The 22,498-nt window shown below is 40.9% G+C and overlaps 2 protein-coding genes across 2 annotated transcripts in view; one reads left to right on the top strand and one right to left on the bottom strand.

The window, feature by feature from the left end:
- The window catches only part of rb1 (retinoblastoma 1), a 196,322-nt gene that overhangs the window by 101,220 nt on the left and 72,604 nt on the right, over nt 1-22,498 (top strand).
- LOC127569884 (lysophosphatidic acid receptor 6-like) lies at nt 15,270-18,216 on the bottom strand. The gene has a single exon (XM_052014888.1). It carries the CDS (start codon nt 16,807-16,809, stop codon nt 15,784-15,786), a length of 1,026 nt encoding a protein of 341 aa, XP_051870848.1. The 5' UTR covers nt 16,810-18,216; the 3' UTR covers nt 15,270-15,783.

Below are 22,498 nucleotides of genomic sequence, written 5' to 3' on the forward strand. Positions count from 1 at the left end.
CTTTGATATACTGGAAAGGCTGGGGTTGCTGTCCATGGAACAGAAGAAGTTGCAAGAGAATCTAACAGAAGTATTTAAAATCATGATAGTATCAGCAGTAGATATAGAGAAGCTGCCCACTGAACAGAAGATAGAATGAGGGTGATTGGCAAAAGAACCATAAGTAACATGAGATAGTTAAACAACCTTGTTCACAAAGAAAAGGAGATTATATAAAACCAGGAGTTTAAAAATATAAAGGCAAAGTATAGTGATGGAGTTGGAGACAGATTTAATTGTAGTGATCTAAAACTATCTGAAAGGATAGAATTTGCAGGTATATATGAGGATGTGTGGCTGCCTGGATTGCTCTTGCATAAAGCTGGTATGGACTCAGTCTCCTGAATGGCCTTCTGTGTTGGAACTCTTGTGATTTTTGCATTAGTTTATATTTTGGATGGTACTCACTGAAGCCACTGGATGTCTGTTCCGGAGAGAGCAAATGTTTAATGTGGCAGATGGGGCTGTGAATAGCAGGCTATTTTGTCATGAATGTGTCAAGTTTTTGATGTGTGGTTGAAGTTCTACTTATTTTGGTAGTAGGAATTATTTCATCACATTCCTGACCTGTGCCTTGTTGATGGTGGAATAGCTTTGGAGAGTCAGTTGTTGCAAAATGCCCTGTTCTTTATACCTGGCTGTTTAAGTTTCTGGTTAGTAAAGACCCCAAAGACGTTGATAGTGGAAGGTCAGCTGTGGTAACATCAAGGGGATGTGATTGGAGCTGGTCATTATCTGATATTTATGTGGCACTAATGTTATTGAGACTTAACAACCCAAGTGTGGGTGCTGGCTGGCCAGGTCCTGTAGGATGGACTGCTTCATTATCTGTGAAAATGCATGTGCAACTATGCTCTATACTATCATCAGAGAATATATGACCTTATGAAGCAGAGAAACTCTTAAGGCAGTTGACATGAGGGGAGATCTGATGGAAGTTTATAAGATTATGAGAGGCATATATAGAGTAGACAGCCAGTATCTTTTTCCCAGGGTTGAAATGTCTAATACTAGAGGGCATGCATTTAAATTGAGAGGGGTAAGTTCAAGCAAGATGTGTGGGGCAAGTCTTTTACACAGTGTGGTGGGTGCCTGGAATGCGCTGCAAGGGGTGGTAATGGAGGCAAATGCGATAGAGGCATTTAAGAGGCTCTTGGGTAGGCACGTGAATGTGCAGAGAATGAAGGGATATGGACATCGTGGGATTAGAAGGGATTAGTTTAGTTAGGTGTTTAATTACTAGTTTAATTTGTTCTGTGTTCTATGATTCAGCATGGGACACACTACGCCAAAGGGAAATCTGCAGTGATTTCCAGGGGTTGCACTATTTTGCTTTCAACAGCACAATTTATACATTTTGCACAATTCCAGCCAATGCCAATATTCCATAGAACCATAGAACAATACAGCACAATACAGGCCCTTCAGCCCACTATGTTGTGCCGACATTTAAACCACGCCTAAGACTATCTAACCCCTTCCTCCCACATATTCCCCTATTTTAAATTCCTCCATATGCTTATCTAACAATCTCTTTTCCCTCCTGATCCCCATTGCCTTCATTTTGATTAGGTCATGGTGGAGAAGTACTAGGTAAATTTGGAAAATTGGTTTATAATGTGGAAAAACTTGTCTTGCATACTGATCATACAGATCAATTCATTACACGGTGCATTGAGGTAGTATGAGGTAAAACAATAACAGAATGCAGAATAAAGTATTACAGTTACAGAGAAAGTGCAATGCAGGTAGACAATAAGGTGCAAGGTCATAACAAGATAGATTGTGAGCTCAAGAATCCATCTTATTGCACTAGGGAACCATTCAATAGTCTTATAACAGTGGAATAGAAGCTGTCCTTGAGCCTGGTGGTACATGCTTTCAGGCTTTTGTGTATTCTGCTCGATGGTAGAGGGGAGAATAGAGAATGTCCAGGCTGAGTGGGGTCTTTGATTATGCTGGCTGCTTTATGGAAGCAGCGAGAAGTATAGACAGAATCCATGGAGGGGAAGCTGGTTTCCGTGATGTGCTGTGTCCAAAACTCTCTACATTTTCTTGCAGTCCCAGGCAGAGCAGCTGCCTTACCAAGCCTGGGTGAATCCAGATAGGATGCTTTCTATGGTGCATTGATAGAAATTGGTGAGGGTCAAAGGGGACATGCAACATTTTTTTAGACCGCTGAGGAAGTAAAGATGCTGGTGAGTTTTCTTGGCCGTGGCATCTATGTAGTTGGACCAGAACAGGCAATTGGTGATGTTCACGCCTAGAAACTTAAAGCTCTCAACCCTCTCAACCTCAGCACTGTTGATGTAGACAGGAGCATGTGCACCACCCCCCTTCCTGAAGTCAATGACCAGCTCTCTTGTTTTACTGACATTGAGGAAAAGGTTGTTGCCATGACACCATGTCACTAAACTTTCTATCTCCTTCCTGTACTCTGAATCATTATTAGTTGAGATATGGCCCACTATGGTGGCATCATCTGTGAATTTGTAAATGGAGTTAGAGCAGAATCTGGCTACGCCTTCGTGAGTGTATAGGGAGTAGAGTAGGGGGCTGAAGATGCAGCCTTGGGCACCAGTGTTGAGAATAATTGTGGTGGAGGTGTTGCTGCCTTTCTTTACTGATTGTGGTCTGTTGGTCAGGAAGTCAAGGATCCAGTTGCAAAGGGAGGTGTTGAGTCCCAGGTCTCAGAGTTTGGAGATGAGTTTGCTTGGAATTATAGTATTGAAGGTGGAGCTGTAGTCAATAAACAATAGTCTAATATAGGTGTCTTTACTATCCAGATGCTCCAGAGATGAGTGTAGGGCCAGGGAGATGGCGTCACTGTAGACCTGTTTCGGTAGTAGGTGAATTGCAGTGAATCAAGGTTGTCTGGGAGGCTGGAGTTAATGTATGCCATGATCAGCCTCTCGAAGCACTTTATGATGGTGGATGTCAGAACCACTGGGCAGTAGTCATTAAGGCACGTTATGTTTTTTCTCTTTAGAACCGGGGTGATAGTGACTTTCTTAAACCACGTGGGAACCTTAGATTGAAGTGGGGAGAGGTTAAAAATGTCTGCAAATACCCCTGCCAGCTGATCTGTGCAGGATCTAAGGACGCAGCCAGGGATGCCATCCCAGCCAGATGCTTTCTGCAGGTTCACTCTCTGGAAGACTGATCATGCGTCCACAGAGGTGACTGTGAGTTCAGGTGCATTGGAGGGTGTCGGGGTGGGTGGTGACATTCTAATCCCCTTCTGTTCAAAATGTGCATAGAAGGCATTGAGCTCATCAGGAAGGGATACACTGCTGTCGGTGATGCTGCCTGACTTTGTTTTGTAGCCCGTTATAGCATGTAAGCCCTGACATAACTGACGGCTGATCTGGGACTGGTGTTGTCTCTTGGCATCCCTGGTAGCTTTACGGAGGTTGTATCTCGATTTCTTATATAGGTCAGGGTCACTTGATTTGAACGCCACAGTCCTCAACTTCAGTAGGGAGTGGAACTCCCGGTTCATCCATGGTTTCCGGTTTGGGAACACCCAGATTGTCCTCTTTGGTACACAGTCCTCGACATGCTAGCTGATGAAGTCCGTGACAGAGGTGACATACTTATCTAGACTGGCAGCTGAGTCTTTGAACATGGACCAGTCTATCGACTCAAAGCCGTCGCATAGAAGCTCATCTATTTCCTCAGACCAGCACTGTACAACTTTCAGTACTAGATCCTCCTGTTTCAGCTTCTGTTTGTATGCAGGGAGAAGGAGGACAGCCTGGTGGTCTGATTTACCAAAGTGCAGGCAGGGGGTGGCTGGGTAGGCATCTTTAATGGTTGTGTGTCAGGGGTGTTTGGGTCTTGGGTGGGACAGGAGATATACTGATGGTATTTTAGTAACATACTTCAGATGCAAATTCATGACAGAGAGGAGAATATGCTGGCAAGCTTAGAGACACCGTAATTGTTGTTATTTTCAAGAAATAAAATGTCTAATTGTGGTAATTACAGACAAGACCCCCGCCCTGTTGTCTATCACACAAAAGATCATTCAAGAAGCATCAACTACCACCTCCCAGTGGCCAAAGAGTTCCTCCCAGTGTTGCAATTTGGATTCTGCCATTTAAAAGAGACAATAAACATGATGCTCACTGCCTGACAAATTCAGGAAAAATGTAGGAGGGCAGCTTTAAGCACTGTATGTGGCCTCCTTTGACCTCACAAAAGCCTGATGGTTATAACTGTTAGAGGTCAATTATTCCAGCCTGAGGACGTCACTGCAGGAGATTCTCAGAGTAGAGTCCTAGGCCCAGTCGCCTCAAGTTACTTCATCAATGACTATCCTTCCTTCGTAAGGTCAGAAATGAAGATGTTTGCTGATTGTGCAACATACCAGAGCCTTTGCAATTCCTCCGAAAATAAAGTAATCTATGCCTATGTGCAGCAGTTTACATCTTGATCCACTTGAAAAAGCAACTGAAGATGACTGGGCATAGGAAACTACTTTCTTTCGATGATGTTAGTGTTATTTGGCTCGGTGGGTAGGATTCTCAACTCTGAGTCAGATTGTGGGTTCAAGTGATCTGGAGTATTGCATTCAATTCTGGTCACCCCATTATAGCAAGGATATAGAAGCTTTGGAAAGAGCTCAGGAGAGGTTTACCAACATGCTGCCTGGATCAGAGGGCATCTGCTCTAGGGAGAGGTTGGACAAACTTGGGATGTATTTCTGGAGCAGCAGAGGCTGAGGGGAGACCTGATAGAAGTTTATAAGCTTATGAAAGGCATAGATCAGGTAGACTGCCGGTATCTTTTCCCAGGGTTGAAATGTCTTCTAATAGAGACCATGCATTTAGGGTGAGAAGGCGTAAATTCAAAGGTGGTGTGCGGAGCAAGTTTTTTTCTTACAGAGTGGTGGGTACCTGGAATTTGCTGCCAGTGGTGACACAGGCACTTAAAAGGCATTTAGATAGGCACATGAGTGTGCAGAGAATGGAGGGATATGAACATTGTGTAGACAGAAGGGATTAGTTTAGTTAGACGTGTTATTACTAGTTTAATTAGTTCAGCACAATATTGTGGGCTGAAAGGCCTGTTCCTGTGCTGCACTGTTCTATGTTCTCAGTCTAGCACAAAAATTTAGGCTGACACTCCAGTGTAAGATATAGCGAGTGCCACATAATTGGAGTTGAACTCTAAGGTGCATGGTAGTGTAGCAGTTAGTGTAACGCTATTACTGCACCAGCGACCCAGGTTCAATTCCGGCTGCTATCTGTAAGGAGTTTGTACATTCTCCCCGTGACTGCATGGGTTTCCTCCGGGTGCCCCGGTTTCTTCCCATGTTCCAAAGACGTACAGGTTAGGAAGTTGTGGGCATGCTATGCTGGCGCCAGAAGCATGGCAATACTTGCGGGCTGCCCCAGAACACTATGCAAAAAAGATGCATTTCTCTGTGTGTTGTAATGTACATGTGACTAATAAATCTTATCTTTATCTTAAACTGAAACTCATCTACTCTTAGAGATGAACGTAAGAGATCACAGCATTATTTTGAAGACCATCAGTGAACTTCATCACATTGTCTCAGTCATAAATTACCCTTCACCTTTAACATAACTAAGTTATCTGATCATTATCTCATTGGTTTTAATGGAAGCTTGTTGTGTACATATTGGTTGCTCTATTGCTGAAACTCGGGGGTGGGGGGGCAGAGAGACACTGCAGATGCTAGGAATCTAAACTAAAAACAGAAAATGCTGGAATTACTCAGCTGGTCAGGCTGTATATGTGGGAAGAAAAACAGGTTTCAGGTCGAAGCCCCTTTGTCAGAACTGGGAAGACAAAAGAAGCTTGTTAAGCTGTGGGGGTGGGGGGGAAGAATATGTCCCTGATGGGGTAACACTGTAAGTGAATGGGAGAGTTGGAGAGTGAGAAATTAGACAAAAGAATATAGGAGTTGCAAAATGCAGAACAGGAAGACATGTCTGGCAGGTCAAGTTAGGCATGTCCTCCATACCCAGAGGGGGGGGGAAGAAAAGAAAAAGTTTGTGGGAACCAAACAAGCTGAGCCAATATCACACATGGGCAACTGATACAGACAAAGAAATCAAGTTATGTGGAATTATTTAATTTAATATTAAGCTCAGTGGGCTGTAACGGGCCCAGATGGAAGATGAGATGCTGCTCCTCAAACTTGCATTGTGCCTCATTATAAGAGTGCAGAGGCCACAGACTGATATCAGAGTGGGATGGAAAATTAAAATGGCAGGCAATGGAAAGTTTGGGGTCACCCCCAGAGACTGAATGCAGATCAGACAGTCATACAGCATGGAAACAGGCCCTTTGGCCCAACTGGTCCATGTGTTGCCCAGCGAGCTAGTCCCATCTGGCTGTGCTTGACCCATAGCCCTCTAGGTCTCTCCTATCCATGTACTTATCCAGATGACATTTAAATGTTGCTTATGTGCCTGCCTCAACCACTATTTCTGGCAGATTGTTCCAAATACTCACTACCCTCTGTGTGAAGAAGGTGCCCCAGATGTCCCTTTTAAATCTCTCTCCTCCGGTCTTAAACCTATGGCATCTTGTTTTGTAGCACCCCCATCCCTGGGAAAAAGACTTTCACCCTGTCTATGTCCCTCATGATCTTGTATACCTCTATCAGGTCACCCCTCAATCTCTTACATTTCAGAGAATAAAACCCAAGTCAACACAACCTCTCCTTGTAATCCAGACTTCCAAGTCCAGGCAACATCCTGGTAAATCTTTTTGGCACTCTTTCCAGTTCAATTACATCTTTCCTATAACATGGTGACCAAAACTGTACACAATACTCCAAGTATGGCCTCACCAACATCTTGTATAACTGCAACATAATTTCCCAACTCCTATACTCAATGCCCTGACTAACGAAGACCAGCATGCGAAATATCTTCCTATCTACCTGTGATGCTACATTCAGTGAACTATGCACTTCTAGGTCGTTCTGTTCCATAACGCTCCCCAGCGCCCTACTATTCACTGTATATGGTTTGATCTCCCAAAATGCAATACCTCAAATCTATCTGGATTGAAAACCATTTGCCAATCCTCAGCCCACATACCTAGCTGATCAAGATCCCCCTGTAATTATTCATAACCGTCTACACTATCTGCAACACCACCTATTTTAGTATCATCCGCAAACTTACTAACAATGCCTTGTACGTTCACATCCAAATTGTTTATATAAATTACAAACAACAAAGGTCCCAGCACCAACCCCTGTGGCAGGCACACTACTAGACACAGGCCTCCAGTCCGAGAAACAAACCCTTGACCCATCACCCTCTGCTTCCTACATTGAGCCAATCCTGAATCCAATCTGCTATCTCCCCCTGGATCCCCTGCAATCTAACCTTCCAGACTAGTGTGCCATGTGGTCACCCAACCTGATTTGGTTTGTGAACACTGAATGGAAGTGCAAGTAATTTACTGCTTCACCTGGAAAAACTGTTTGGTTCCTGGATGGTGAGAAGGGAAGAGATGAAAGAACAAGTGTTGCATCATCTGCAGTTGCAAGGGAAAGTGCCATAAGGGGGGAGGGGGGTAGTTGGTGGGAATGGAAGAGAAGACTGGGGAGTCACAAAGGGAATGGTCCATGCAAAATGCTGGAAAGGGAAGAGAGCGGAACGTGTGCCTCATGGTGGAATCTATTTGAAGGTGGCGGAAATCATGGAGAGTGATCTGTTGAACGTGGAGGCTGATGGCATAGAAGGTGAGGACCAGGGAAGCTCGACCTTTGTTCTATCCTGGAGGAGAGGAGGTGAAAACAAAGACACTGGAAATGAATGAGATGTGGTCAAGAACTTTTGTTAACAATGGTACAGGGGAAGCCATAGCTCAGGCAGAAAGAAAACATCTCAGACATCTATACAGAAAGTCCCAACATTGGAGCAAATAGGATGGAGACGGAGGAACTGGGAGAATGGAATAGAGTCCTTACAGGCAGAAGGGTAGGACGAAGGGTAGTTGAGAAAGCTGTGGGAGTTGACAGACTTGTGGTGGATCTTGGCAGCTGAGACTGAGAGATCCAGAAAAGGAAGGGAAGAGTCAGGGATTGACCATGTGAAGGTGAGGTCAGGGTAGAAATTGGCAGCAAAGGTAATGAAATTGATGACTTCTGCATGAGTACAGAAGGCAGCACCAATGCTGTCATCAATGTACTAGAGAAAGAGCTGAGGGAGTGGACTCATGTAGGATTGAAATAAAGACTGTTCTATATATTCCACAAAAAGACAGCCATAGCTTGGGCCCATAGCTACAACCTTTGAGTCTGGAGGAAGTGACGTGGAGTTAAAGGAGAATTTGTTCAATGTGAGAACAAGTTCAGCCAGGAGAATGAGTATGTTGGGGGAGGGGTGGTGGTGGTGGAACGGGTTGGGCCTCTGCTCTGGGAAGAAGTGGAGGGTCCTCAGATCATCCTGATGTGGGATGGAAGTGTAAAGAAACTGAATGTCCATGATGAAGGTTAACCTGTTGGGACCAGGAAATTGGAAACAGTGAAACTGGTGGAGGGTATTGGAGGTGTCCTCAGTTATAAAAGGAAAGGGATTGTACCAGAGGAAAAAGGATAGTCATTTGGAAAAAATAAGTATTGGAGATGGTACTCCTGCAGAAGCACTGCAGTGGTTCAAAGAGGTTCACTGCACATTGAAGACAATAAATGCTGGCCTTGGCAGTGATGCCTGTATCCTGTTAAAAATGAATAAAAATAATAACAGTAGATGAAAATATGCCAGAGAAGTACAGTAAGAAAAATAACAAAGATAGGATCTAATTACAGATAATAGAGATGTTTAACTAACACTACAGATGGGCAAATCTCAATACTTGATGACTTGCACCCTGGTGTATTACAAGTAAATAAAATAGATATTTTTTCCATGTCATGACGTTCCAAAGCATTTCATTCAGGAATTGTCCTCTTGTTTTGGAAAATTGCCACTGTTTCTCAATATTAAAGCAGTGGAGGTGAACTGTAAAATTATAGGCCTATTAGTCTATCTGCAGTTATGGGAAAGTTAGTAACATCTATTTTTGGGAACAGTGATTGTATATTTGGTCAAATATCAACAGTGAGCATAAATTTAAGGATTGTCTGGTTGGATCTTTTGTGGAGGTGACAGACAGGTTAGTAGGTTCTGTGCCTATATTATTGATACAGAATTCCAGAAGGCATTTGATAAGGTTCCTTATAAGAAACCATAAACAAACATAGGAGCTTGTGAAATTAAAAGTAACCTTATTGGCTTGGAGAGGGAATTGATTAGGAAGTAGGAGATATAAATATGTACTCAAATCAGTAGGACATGAAAAAGGAATCAAAAGCACATACCTCATTTGCTCATTGTAAAGTATATATTTTGGCTTTGGAAACATAAAGGACATTGGTAGACATGAAACAGGCAGAAGATGTTGGGTGTGTGTTGGAAAATGTGAGGTGATCCACCGTATTTTTTTTAAACAAAAGTATTTTGTGAATGATGAAGAGCTAGGAACTGTGGATGAACAGTGACATTTAGAAAAAACCAAAAGTTGGCAGGGAAGAACCAAAAATAATTGAGAATGGTAAATGTGGAACACAGATGAGAAGATGATATAGAGAACTCTGATTAAACCTAATCTGCATTCAGGAAAGATATGAAAGTTTAAAAAAAAATCAAATTCTGAATATCTGAAATAAAAACACAAAATATTGGAAACATTCAACAGATCAGGCAGCAACAGAGTAAATATTTCAGGTCAAAGACCCTTTGTCAGACACCAAAATTGGTGGTGTAGTGGACAGTGAAGAAGGTTCTCTAATATTACAACAGGATCTAGATGAACTAGCAGATGGAATTTAACTTGGACACGTGTGAGGTGTTACATTTTGGTATGTTGAACCAGGATAGGACTTGCACAGTAAATGGTAGAGCCCTGGAGAGAGCTATAGAACAGAGAAACCGAGAGGTAGAGGTACGTAGTTTCCTGAACGTGGCAACACTGGTAGACAGGGTGGTGAAGAAGACGTTTGGCATGCTTGCCTTCATCAGTCAGGGCACTGAGTACAGAAGTTGGGACATCATGTTGCAACTGTACAAGTTGTTGGTGACACCACGCTTGGAGTATCGTGCTCAGTTCTGGTCGCCAAGTGATAGGAAGTATGTCATTAAGCTGGAAAGGTTGCAGAAATTTTTTATGCAGATGTTACCAGGACTGTAGGGCTCGAATTAGAAGAATATGCTGGGACTTTTTTCCCTGGAGCTTTGGTGGCTGAAGGTAACCTTTATAGAGGTATATAAAATCATGAGGGGTGTAGGTAAGATAGATTGTCAGTCTTTTTCCCAGGGTAGTGGAGTCTAAAACTACTGATTTAAGGTGAAAAGGGAAAGACTTAAAAGGGACCTGAGGAGCAACTTTTTCATGCAGAGGGTGTTTGGAATATGGAATGAGCTGCCAGAAGACGTGGTAGAGGCAGGTACAATTACAATGTTTAAAAGACATTTAGACAGGTACGTGGATAAGAAAGGTTTGAAGAGATGTGGGCCAAACGCAAGCAAGTGAGACTAACTGAGATAGACATCTTGGTTGGTATGGACGAGTTCGGCTGAAGGGCTTGTTTCCATGCTGTATGACAATAACTGGGAAAGAGAAAACAAGTTGATTAAAGTTGCCGAGGATAGGGGAGAGAGATGGATAGGATAAAAGGAATATACCTGATGGGATGAAATCAAGATTTTAATGGTGATAAGCTGTTGAAGAAGTTTTCTGGTTAATTCACTGAATAGGTGAGGCCAGATATCTTATCACCATGGCAACCATGGCCTCACCCTGTCAGACAAAACAAAGTAAAACACTGGTCTATAGATTGTGCCTGTAGAAACATTGTTTCCTCTCCAAAACACCCTTTAGTAATATAAATGTTCCTAGGTGTTAATTTATTAATTTAGATGCTGATATCTGTCCAAATTGCTCAACTTTCTAAATAAACTTGCCCTTCTGAGGGAGGGTAGGGATACATAATGTTGTTTTTGTCACCAGGAGGCAGGAGTGTGTGACAATCATTTACCCTTAGGCTTTTGTATAACTACCTGGGAAGAAAATGTCAGATGTTTGCATTGTTGCTGATGATTTTAGTGCACAGGTTATTGGCGAGATGTTGATGAAGTCTTGAGTTGACCTCAGATGTCTTGTTTTTCCTCTAATTGGATCGTAAAGAAAATCTGTTGCTGATTTTAGTAAGACTACTTTGTAAGAAAATTCAGGTATAAAATGTTAAATAGATCAAACACAAATGGTTCCTTCAGGTTTTCATTTAGAATAAGCCACATATACATCCAAGTGTATGTATATGTGGCTTATTCTAAATGAAAACCTGAAGGAACCATTTGTGTTTGATCTATTTAAGATTAAATCTAATAACCTAATTCATTTATAATGTAAGCTAAGGCATTTCAAAGAAAATAAGATTTTGAACTTTGGACTGTACTTGTACAGGTCTCCCCGAATAACGAACAGATTCTGTTTTTACAAATGTCAGAAGTTGATTTTGTCGTATTGAAGATATGTACCTATGTCGGACTTTTGAATTTAATAATGTTTGTAGGAGCTCATTTGTGTGTAGGAGTTGACACTGGTCGGGTGTTCTTCACTCAGAGATGGCTTGTAATAAGGATGATAATGTTAAACAATTAAGCCACTGTAGCTTTCTTTATAAAAAGCTGTTCTTGAAATTGTTTTCTTTTGGCTGTGAGATGCAATTGAGAGTAATTTACAGTGGAAAGCTGCAATTTGAAAGGCAGAGAAAACTAAGGCTAAAAATACACAAGGAGTCTGGCTGTGCTAAATAGTATATACCTAAATGCAAGTATTATAGTGAATAAGGCATACGAGTAACACATGTAAGTATATTATTATAACTAATCTGGAAACATAGCTTGAAGTGGGTCAAGATTAGAAGCTAAATATTCCTATTTGCAGGGCTGTCAGATGAGAGGGTTTTTTTAAAAAACAAGGGGTGGCAATAAACTATCTCAGTTGTGAGAAATGCTGTATTAGAACGATCGTCATATGAAACTAAATGGGTTGAAGTAAAGAACAAAAAAGGGCGAGCACATTGTTGGGAATGTACTGTGGATGTCCAAACAGCCTGAAGAAGATGGTAATGCAAATAAGTAATCTAATTTCTGATGTGCAAAAACACTCATAACAAGGGCTATAATAGAGGGAGATTTCAATTGTCCTAATATTACCTAGAATACAGGCAGTGCAAAAGCTAAGAAGGTACAGAATTCTTGAATTGCTGTGAGGATGACATTTCTTTTAACTAATATATTGCAAGCCCAAAATGAAGGGGGCAAGTTCTGGCTTTAGTTTTAGGATTTGAAGCCAGGCAAGTGGAAGGGCATTTTTATGGCAGTGATAATAATTCAGTTGGGCTTGAACTGAAAAATTATGAAGGTAAAATAAAAGTAAAGGCTAGTGAAAGTAAATCAGTCTTGGACCATTGGAAGGCATTTAATATTCCCACAAAATGTAACATGGGATTGGCTTTTAGATGACAATGTGCAAAAGGCAAAAAGGGGAAAACTGATTTCAGACAATGAAAGCTTAATACAGCATGGAAGCATCTAAAAACATGGGTGATGTTAAAAGGGAATTAGGAAAGCAAAGAGAGGATTTTCTAAGAATGAGAATCCAAAGATGCTTAATGATTACATAAAGGGGACAACCAAGTCAAGAACAGGGCTTATTACAGACCAATAAAGTATCCTGTGTTTGGAGGCAGATGATGTAGGCATGGTTCTTAAGCAATACTTTGTCGCTTTCTTCATAAAAGAGGTGGATGATGCCAGTGATGTACTCAAGGTAAATGAATATGAAATATTGGGTGGGATAACATATTAAAAGAGAAGCTTTTCATCTTTGAAAATGGATAATCGTTAGAGATGAGAAGGAATTTCTTTAGCTAGAGGGTGGCGAATTTGTAGAATTCATTGCCACAAATAGCTGTGGAGGCCAAGTCATTGGGTATATTTAAAGCAGAGGTTGATAGGTTCTTGATTAGTAAGGGCAACAAAGATTACAGGGAGAAGGCAGGAGAATGGGGTTGAGAGGTTAAAATAAATCAGCCATGATCGAATGGCAGAGCAGACTTGATGGGTCGAATGGCCTAATTCTGCACCTGTGTCTTATGGTTAGGTTTGGATGAAATGTATCCCAGGCTGTTAAGAGAAGCAAGAGAGGAAATTATGGAGGATCTTGATTATGTTCAGTGTCCTCTGATTACAGGAGTGGTGCCAGAGGATTAAGGACTGCTTGTGCTGTAACTTAGCCTAAAAAAGACATAAGCTAAATAAGTGTGGGTCAGTTAGTTTAACTTTGGTAAATGGGCATGTCATTGGAATCCATTTTAAGGACACGACAAACCTTCATTTAGAAAGTACAGATTGATTCAGGACAGTCCATGTGGATTTATTTAGGGAAAGTTGTGACTGATTAACTTGATTGAATCCTTTGAGGAGATTAGAGGGGTTGATGAGGGAAATACATTTGATATAATCTGAGTAGACTTCAGCAAGGCTTTTGACACAGTCCCACAGAACAGGCCAGTCAGAAAAGTAAAAGCCTAGCAGATCTGAGGGAGAGTCATAAATTGGAACCAAAACTGTCTCAGTGACAGGATGCAAAGGGTAGAGTTTACATGTGTTTTTGTATCTGGAAGGCTGTTAAACATGGGGTTTTACTTTTCCTTGCTTCTCAATTTTTTTTTAATATTTAATTATTTGCAATTGTGTAGGGAGCATGATCAAGTAGTTTTTAGATGAACCAGAAATTGACTGTGTGGTTGGCAGTGAAGATGATAGCTTTAAACTACAGGGAACATGCAAGTCTGGTTAGTTTGGCAGAAAAATAGAGCTTATTGCAGAAAAATGTGAGGTACTGTATTTGGGAAGGAGCAGCAAGGCCAGCAAAAGTGTGGTGAATGAAAGGATATCAAGTGGCATGGAAAAACAGGACTGTATGTCCACAGATCCTTAAAGATACCAGGACAGGTTGATAGTGTAGTTTGAAAAGTTTACAGGATGCTTTCCATTATTAGCTGAGGCACAGAACATAAGACCAGTGGGGTTATGCTAGACTCAAGTTAGACCACAACTCGATTACACCATGCAGTTCTGGTTACCATGTTACAGGAAGAGTATAATTGCACCAGAAAGCACGCCACAAATATGTACTTAAATATTGCTTGGTCTAGGAAGCTATAGCTATTGGAAAAGATTGGATGAGTTAGTATTATTTTGAAGCAGAAGCAGCTGAGGGGAGACTTAATTGAAAATTTAAAATTGAGGGGCCTAGATTACATAGGAAAACCTGTTTTCTGAGGCTGAGAAGTTTTAAAAAAAAAACAGGCTGTGGACTTAAAATATTTCATTGAAATACCAGAGAGTAGTAAGGTTCTAGAACTTGCTGGCTGAAAGGCTGATTGAGGTGGAAACCCATATCAGTAATCAAATAATACTTGGCAATATCCCTGGAGTACTATGTTCAGTATTGGTCATCTTTTTTAAAGATGGATGTAAAGGCATTGGAAGCAGTTCAGAGGTTTGTTAGACTAATACTTGGAATGCTGGATTCTCTTATGAGATTTACTAGACTTTTATCTGCCAGAGTTTAGAAGAATGAGATAACTTGACTGAAACATAAAAATGACGAAGGTTCTAAGTGAATGAGAAAAGAATGTTTCCTCTTTTGGAAGAAGCTAGAACTAAAAGTCACTTTTTCAAAAAGTCACCCATTTAAATCAGATTAAGCAGTTTTTTTTTAAGGTTCACGAGTCTGAAGCTCTCCTTCAAGCACTGAAACAGTATCTTTGACTATTTCTAAGACAGGTGGATTGATTCTTGATTACAAGGGAGTAAAAGGGTTACCGCATGTAGGTGGCAGGGCTTGGGTTAGAATCAGCTCAGCCTTGAGGGGCAGAGTGGCCTAGTCCTGCTCCTAATTCATAAGTGTGTGTGTCTAAGAGCAATGACTTGCAGGATTCTGCTGGAGGAGGATTAGGTTGCATCACTCTTGATTAATAATACAACCATGAAGCAAAGACCTCCTGTGTCATCAGTTGTCAATGATTCTCTTAGGAAGATGGTCTTTGTTAGTTGCCTGGCTGTGCCCAAGAAGATTGCAATGCAATGTTTCACTGTATCTGTTCACAGAGCATGTACCAAATAAGATGTTAGAACATTAATTTATTTTTACGTAGATACAAATGTTTAAAAATATGCCTTTCAATAACAATTACTGTCCTGTCCATTCCATTACTGGAGAAATCTTTAAAAAATGAGTCCCCTCAGTAAAAGCAATACTTTGGATCTAAATTGTCTGTGGCAATGGTTCCTTTGTACCTCTGGTATTTATTTTAAGGCTTGTCATTCACCTGGTCTTTACTGAGTTAAATGTGAACATTGAAAGAATATATATGTGTAGATAATTACATCACTGAATCGGAAGTCATTCCTTTTACACTCTCCCCTGCCAATTTCCCTGGGAGGGCGACATAAACCATTAGCTTTAATCATATACACGGACTGAAAACCGTATTAGCGAACCATTAGCCACACCCCACTGGCGGTGGTGATAATTAGTGCTGTAGTTTTCAAGTATAGTAGGTCATGTTCTCGTAAAAAAAATTAATTCTGTTTGCATAAAATGTGATAAGATCTCCAAATGTGTAATTGGTAACTAAACAGTCGAATCTAAACTGAGCGTTTTAGATTTTAATGTCCGCAGATTATTGGTGAGGAAGCCCGCAGTGTGCAAGGTCTCCAAATCCGAGTCGAACCTTAGCGACTTCGACTTCCTCTTGATTGAATTCTGAAAGGTTTCTGAAGTAAAGTAATAAACGATGGGGTCAAAGCAGCAGTTAGAGACAGCAAAGCATAGTGTGATGGGATACATTGTTTTGACTGTAGTTACCACCGAGCAATTTCTCACTGCTCCAGTCCTCACCAGCGAATACATCACTAGCGTTATATTGTACGGCACAAAGCAGCAGAGAAAAATTAGGAAATGGACAACAATCATTCGGAGGACTTTCTTCTTGTTGAATTTACTGCGGGAAAGAGTAATGGGCTGGCGTAAAGTCCTCAACACCATTGAAAAGCAGAACAGGTTTAGCAGCAGCGGGATTACAAAACCGACTATCTCGATGAATATTACAATCTTTGACAAGAAGTTCTTCCAGATCTCGTTGGAAAAGTTTTCAAAGCAGGTTTTCGTCTGATTGGCCTTCTCACTGGTCGTTCGCAAGAAAGTCGCCGGAACACTTCCTGCCAGCACAGTCAGCCACACAGCAATGCACACAATGATCGCATTTCTCTTCGTTCTCAGCATTCTCGATTTAAAAGGGTGAACGATAGCCAGAAAACGATCGGCGCTGATGCAGGTCAGGAACAGGATACTCCCGTACATGTTGGTGAGAAACAGCGTCCCCGAAACCTTGCACAACAAATCCCCAAAAGGCCAGTCCCTGGTCGCATAGTAGAAAATCCGAAATGGCAGCGTGAAGACAAACAGCAGGTCTGACACGGCAAGGTTTGTCATGTATGTTATGGTTTCGTTCCTTAATTTTAAGGAACACCTCAAAACATACAGGGCGACACAGTTTGACACGAGGCCGACGACGAATACCAGGATGTATACGCTGCTGTACAATGTATACTTAAAGGAATCATCAGGCTTACAAAGAGTGGTGTTGGAGGCTACCATGGTGAATACTGATCCTGCGAAAATTGGACTCTTTCGGATCACTTTGGAGATTTTGCCCCGAGTGAATTCTACAGCTGAGTTACGTCGGCGAACACATTCGTGCTGTGAAATTGCTTATTTTCCTGGTTTACGACGAGCTTGTGTTTCAATGTACGGAGTGGCCTCTCGGTTATCCATTCAGTATTGGGTTCATTCGAGTCCCCGTAATACTTGGTTACCAGTTTCTGCTAAACAGTCCGGGTTCAAAATCTTTGGGGGAAAATGAGCACTGTTGTACTATCCTGGGTTATACAGTTACACAAAAGAAATCCCGTTCTGAAAAATCGGATGACTGTTCAGGTAGAACAAAGATGAATCCTGGTTTGCCGAGTAGCTCAGTAGGTTCAATGACATCGTTGCTCGGCAGCTTGCTTGAATATTATGCCGGAGCTAATGAAAATCGTCAGACTTGTGCAACAAAGGTTCTGAGCACGAAGCGAGCCTACCTTGCTGCTGGCTGTGGAACAGGCTTTTCAACTCCCTACAGTGCTCGCACGAAATAACTGAATACGGATAATATGTCACAGCTTTGTGAAAATCGTTCCTCGCTGGCTTTCCTCCCAAATGCAAATTTCATTGGCTGCACAAAACGTATTAAGCATGCAAATAGGATGATGTCAGACGAAGATGGTCGGAATTGGACAAAGAATAGGCTGAACCCTTTTTATTTGCTGAGCATACCAAATACCTCCCAGGCTCGTAAAGATTTAACAGTACAGGATTTCTGATCTGTTAACTACTTAAATGCTGAAAAATTGTTTACAGAAGTGTGAGTCTTGATACGATGAAGTCCACTAGCAGCGTTTGAAGAACCTTGTTCAGACTGGAATCTGAATCAAGAGCGACCTTTTACCTCTTAAATCTTGAAGTATTTAAGATTATTTCTCTTGAAGGACATACATGACTATTGTTAAACTCGCATACATTCTTACTCGCCTTATCATACATTCACACTTTATAATGAATTTACATTCTAGTATTGTTTTGGACTTTAAACTTGTCTACTTACAATATGCATCCAAAGTCCATGTAGACTGCGTCAAAAACATTGCCGTCATCTTTATTACTTCCTTAAAATAAAATCCATCATTAGTCAAACACGGCCATTCCTTCAGGAATCCATGCCGACTGTTCCTGATTAATCTGTGCCTTTTTAAAATGAAGTTTATGCTGTCTCATAAAATAGATTCCAGTAATTTGTCTACCACTGGAGTAAAGCTAAGTGGCTTGTAATTACTTGGTTTATTCCTTCCTTTTTACACAGTAATCAAAAAGAAAATAAACTGCAGATGCTGGAAATCTGAAATAAAAACACAAAATTTTGGAAGTGGTGAACGTGAAAGTAGCAGAAATAAAAACCAAAAGTGTTATTTCCAGCATTTTCTATTCTTTTTTCTGGTAGATTTATATTCAGATTAATTTAACACAATGAATTTATTTTTTGGTGCATTGGTGGGATTTCCACTCTCATCTCTATTATTAGTCCTAGTGTATGGGTTATAATTCAGTAGCAGAAACACCTTGGTGCTGGAACCCCTAAGAAATGGGAACAGGGTGGCACTCAACTAGCGTAAGATTAAGTTATAAGAAATAAACAGCTAAACTGAGAGCTAACGGCATTTCTTTGCTATATTCTTAATAACGAGGGCTTGGTGTAATTGATGTGATAATTAATGCAGTTAATTGGGTAGATAGGAAAGAACGGGTTCCTCCAGGGACTCCGACCATAACAGGCTAAATCCATAATGGGCTAGCACTGGGAATTGGCATTAGAAATCTTGAGCCCCTTAATCAAGTGGAGGCTTGGTCAGTTTAAAAGAAACAACGTTGATTTTTTTTATTAGGCAAAACTGTTAAAGATTATTAAACCAAAGCCTTTGGTGTGCTATTATGTAGATGAACCACAATCTAATTGAATATTGAAAAATCTTTTGAGGGGTTTGGAATCTTCTCAGTCCTGCCCTTGAGTTAGAATTAACAGAGGAGTAGATTTCTTCTTTTGACATCCTTTTAATCCTTACCTCAAATATTGTTCAAAAACAGAACACCATGAAATTAGTGGCATCTGCACAACTTTCTACAAAGGGAAAGAATAAGGAATAAATTCTTAAAATAAATTTTGTGATTAATGTCTTTGGATTTGAGAAGATAATGTCAATCCAGGTGTGATTCTATGAGGGATGGAATAGCACAGCTGCTCCTCTCTCTGAGTGCTTTTGTTTTTCCTGGATTATCTGGTAGTTTCCTGGAATGGGCTCTGAATAGCTCTTGAGAGTTTCCTCAAAGTGTTTAAAATGTTTGGATAACCACAGCCAAATTGTCACCTGTGATTACGAATTTGTCACTGGTTTAGGTGGATGGACAGAGTAGTGGTAAAGCTGGAGAGAAGGAAGTAAACTGATTGTAAGTGCAGAAGTAAAGACACCTGCAGCCAAAGTGAACCATACTTCATTCACAGTTTAAAACTTCCAATGGTGTGCATTATAAACAGACGTTTCATTTCACTATGCTGCAATCCACCTGAAAGGTGTTTGTGACTTACTTTAGGTCACAACACGAACTGCGGCTTTAGAGTTTCCATTTCTTCTCACTACTTCAAAATAGATGTATTTTGTGAGGTTTAATGTTAGATATTTTCGAAGAATAAGAGTTGATTTGATAGACGTTTTCAAGGTATTAGGATAAACTAATAGCAGGGAGTGGAGGGAAAATATCTTTGTTGCTTGGGGAATCCTGTACAAAAGAATACATCTAAATGTTAGAGCCAGGCTTTTCCAGAGCAAAGTTAGGAAATGCTCCTACATGCAAACAGTGGTAGATATTTGGAACTCTCCTGTGAACAGCAGTTGTTGCCAGGTCAGTTGATTTTAATTTTGAGATGTATAGAGTTATGTTAACCAATGGTATTGAGGGATATGAGGTAAGGGTAGGTAGGTATATGGAGTTGGGTCATATCTAATTGATGACCTCAGTGAATTGTAGAATACACTTGAGGAATTAAATAGCCTATTTCTGCTCCTAATACTTGGACAATAAGAAGGATAAGGAGCTGAAGCAAGATGTACATGAAAATAATAAAAAGACAAAACTGAAGGCTTAGTATCTGAATGCACGTGTTATTCAAAACAAAACTGATGAACTCGGTATAAATAGAAATAAGTATGATCTGATAATCATTGCAGAGACTTGGTTGCTGGATGATGTTGGTTCCTGAATATTGAGGGGTACATAACATTTTGAAAGGATGTAAAGCCAGGAAATGTTGAATAAATTAATGATGATCTTGGAATAATAGAGAGCGATGACCTATGTTAGGAAGCCAGAATGTAGAAACATTTTCAGTGGAAATTAGGAAATAATAAAGAGAAGTAGAATGACGTACAGACCCTCAAGCAACAATTACACAGTAGGACAGAGTGTAAAATAAGAAATAATGGAAGCTTGTTAGAAAGAAATGACACAAATCATGGGGAATTTCAATCTGTGTGGACTGAAAGAAATCAGATGGGAAAAGGTAGCCTAGATGAGGAGCTCATAGTGTATTTGGGATAGTTACTTAGAACAGCATGCCTGGAGTCAACTGGAGAGCAGGCTATACTTGACCTGTTATTGAGTAACAACATAGGATTGATTATCTCATTGTGAAGAGACCCCTGGATAGCAGCAATCCACTAAACTTTACATTCATTTTGAGAGGGAGAAAAATGGCTCCAAAACCAGTATGTTTAACTTAAGTAAGAGCAGCCATGAGGACACAAAAGGAGGACCAACAAAAGTGAACTGGTAATTGAGGTTATGGGATCATCAATTGAGATGCAGCGGCAGACATTTAAAGGAATCTTTCAGAATAAAAACATTCCAATGAGAAAGAAAATCCCAGAGAAAACCCATCATCTGTGGTTAAGTGAAAAAAGGCAAAAATAGTATCAAACTTAAAGTGTATAATTATGCAAGTACAGGTGGCAGGTCAGAAGAATGAATAGCACAGGGGAAAAAACAGCAAAGGCTTGACTAAAAGATCAATAAGGAAAAAATAGACTGTGGTATAAGGTTTGCCACCAATACAAAAAGAGATTTTTGTTTCTGTTGTTCCTATAGAGGGTATGTAACATCCCAGAAATAGGGAAATTGGAAGCGAAGTAGGAACTTGAGAAAGTTACAGTCACCATAGCACTTATAGCAAACTATTGAAGCTGTGAACTGGCAAGACCTTGGGTTCTGATGAACTTCATCGTAGGGCCTTAAAAGAAGGGGCTAGTGAGATGGTTGACATGTTAGTTTCAATTTTTCAAGATTCCCTTGATTCATTTAAGCCTCCATTAGATTGCAGAATAGCATTTATTCATAATGGGAAGAAGATAGCAAGCAAGAAATCAGAGGAAATCTCACTCAAGATCTGTCATACAGAAAATGTTAGGAGTTATTATTAATGACATTTTAGCTGGGCACTTGGAAAATAATAGGGTAATTGAACAAAGTCAACATGTTATCGAGAAAGGGAGGTCATGCTTGAAGAAGTAACATGTTGTAGATAAAGGGGAACTGGTGGATGTACTATACTGAAGTTTCCGGATAGCATTTGATATGTGTGTCCGGGACGGATTCCTGTCACAGTATGTTGACAGGCCAACTAGAGGGAACGCCATATTAGATCTAGTATTAGGTAATGAACTGGGTCAGGTGACATCTCTCAGTGGGTGAGCATTTGAGGGACAGTGACCACCGCTCCCTAACCTTTAGCATTGTCATGGACAAGGATAGGAGAAAAAGAGGACAGGAAAATATTTAATTAGGGAAGGGCAAATTATGAGGCTATAAGGGATGAGGGGGTAGAAGGGTGGGTTGACAAGTTAGCAAAGGTTGGTGGTGTTGTGGATCGTGTAGAGGATTGTCGAAGATTGCAGAGGGACATTGATAAGATGCAGAGCTGGACTGAGAAGTGGCAGATGGAGTTCAATCCGGAGAAGTGTGAGGTGGTACACTTTGGAAGGACAATCTCCAAGGCAGAGTACAAAGTTAATGGCAGGATTCTTGGTAGTGTGGAGGAGCAGAGGGATCTGGGGGTCCATATCCACAGATCCCTGAAAGTTGCCTCATGGGTGGATAGGGTAGTTAAGAAGGCTTATGGGATGTTAATTTTCATAATTCGAGGGATCGAGTTTAAGAGCTACAAGGTAATGATGCAGCTCTATCAAACTCTGGTTAGATCACGCTTAGAGTACTGTGTCCAGTTCTGGTCGCCTCATTATAGGAAGGATGTGGAAGTGTTGGAAAGGGTGCAGAGGAGATTTACCAGGATGCTGCCTGGTTTAGAGAGTACGGATTATGAGGAAAGACTAAGGGAGCTAGGGCTTTACTCTTTGGAGAGAAAGAGGATGAGAGGAGACATGATAGAAGTGTACAAAATATTAAGAGAAATAGATAGAGTGGACAGCCAGCGCCTCTTTCCCAGGGCACCAATGCTCAATACAAGAGGGCATGGCTTTAAGGTAATGGGTGGGAAGTTCAAGGGAGATATCAGAGGAAGGTTTTTTACCCAGAGAGTGGTTGGGGCATGGAATGTGCTGCCTGGGGCAGTGGTGGAGGCAGGTACATTGGTCAGATTCAAGAGATTACTAGGTAGGCATATGGAAGAATTTAAAGTAGAGGA

The sequence above is a fragment of the Pristis pectinata genome, chromosome 4, assembly GCF_009764475.1.
Source record: "Pristis pectinata isolate sPriPec2 chromosome 4, sPriPec2.1.pri, whole genome shotgun sequence".
Taxonomy (NCBI): domain Eukaryota; kingdom Metazoa; phylum Chordata; class Chondrichthyes; order Rhinopristiformes; family Pristidae; genus Pristis; species Pristis pectinata.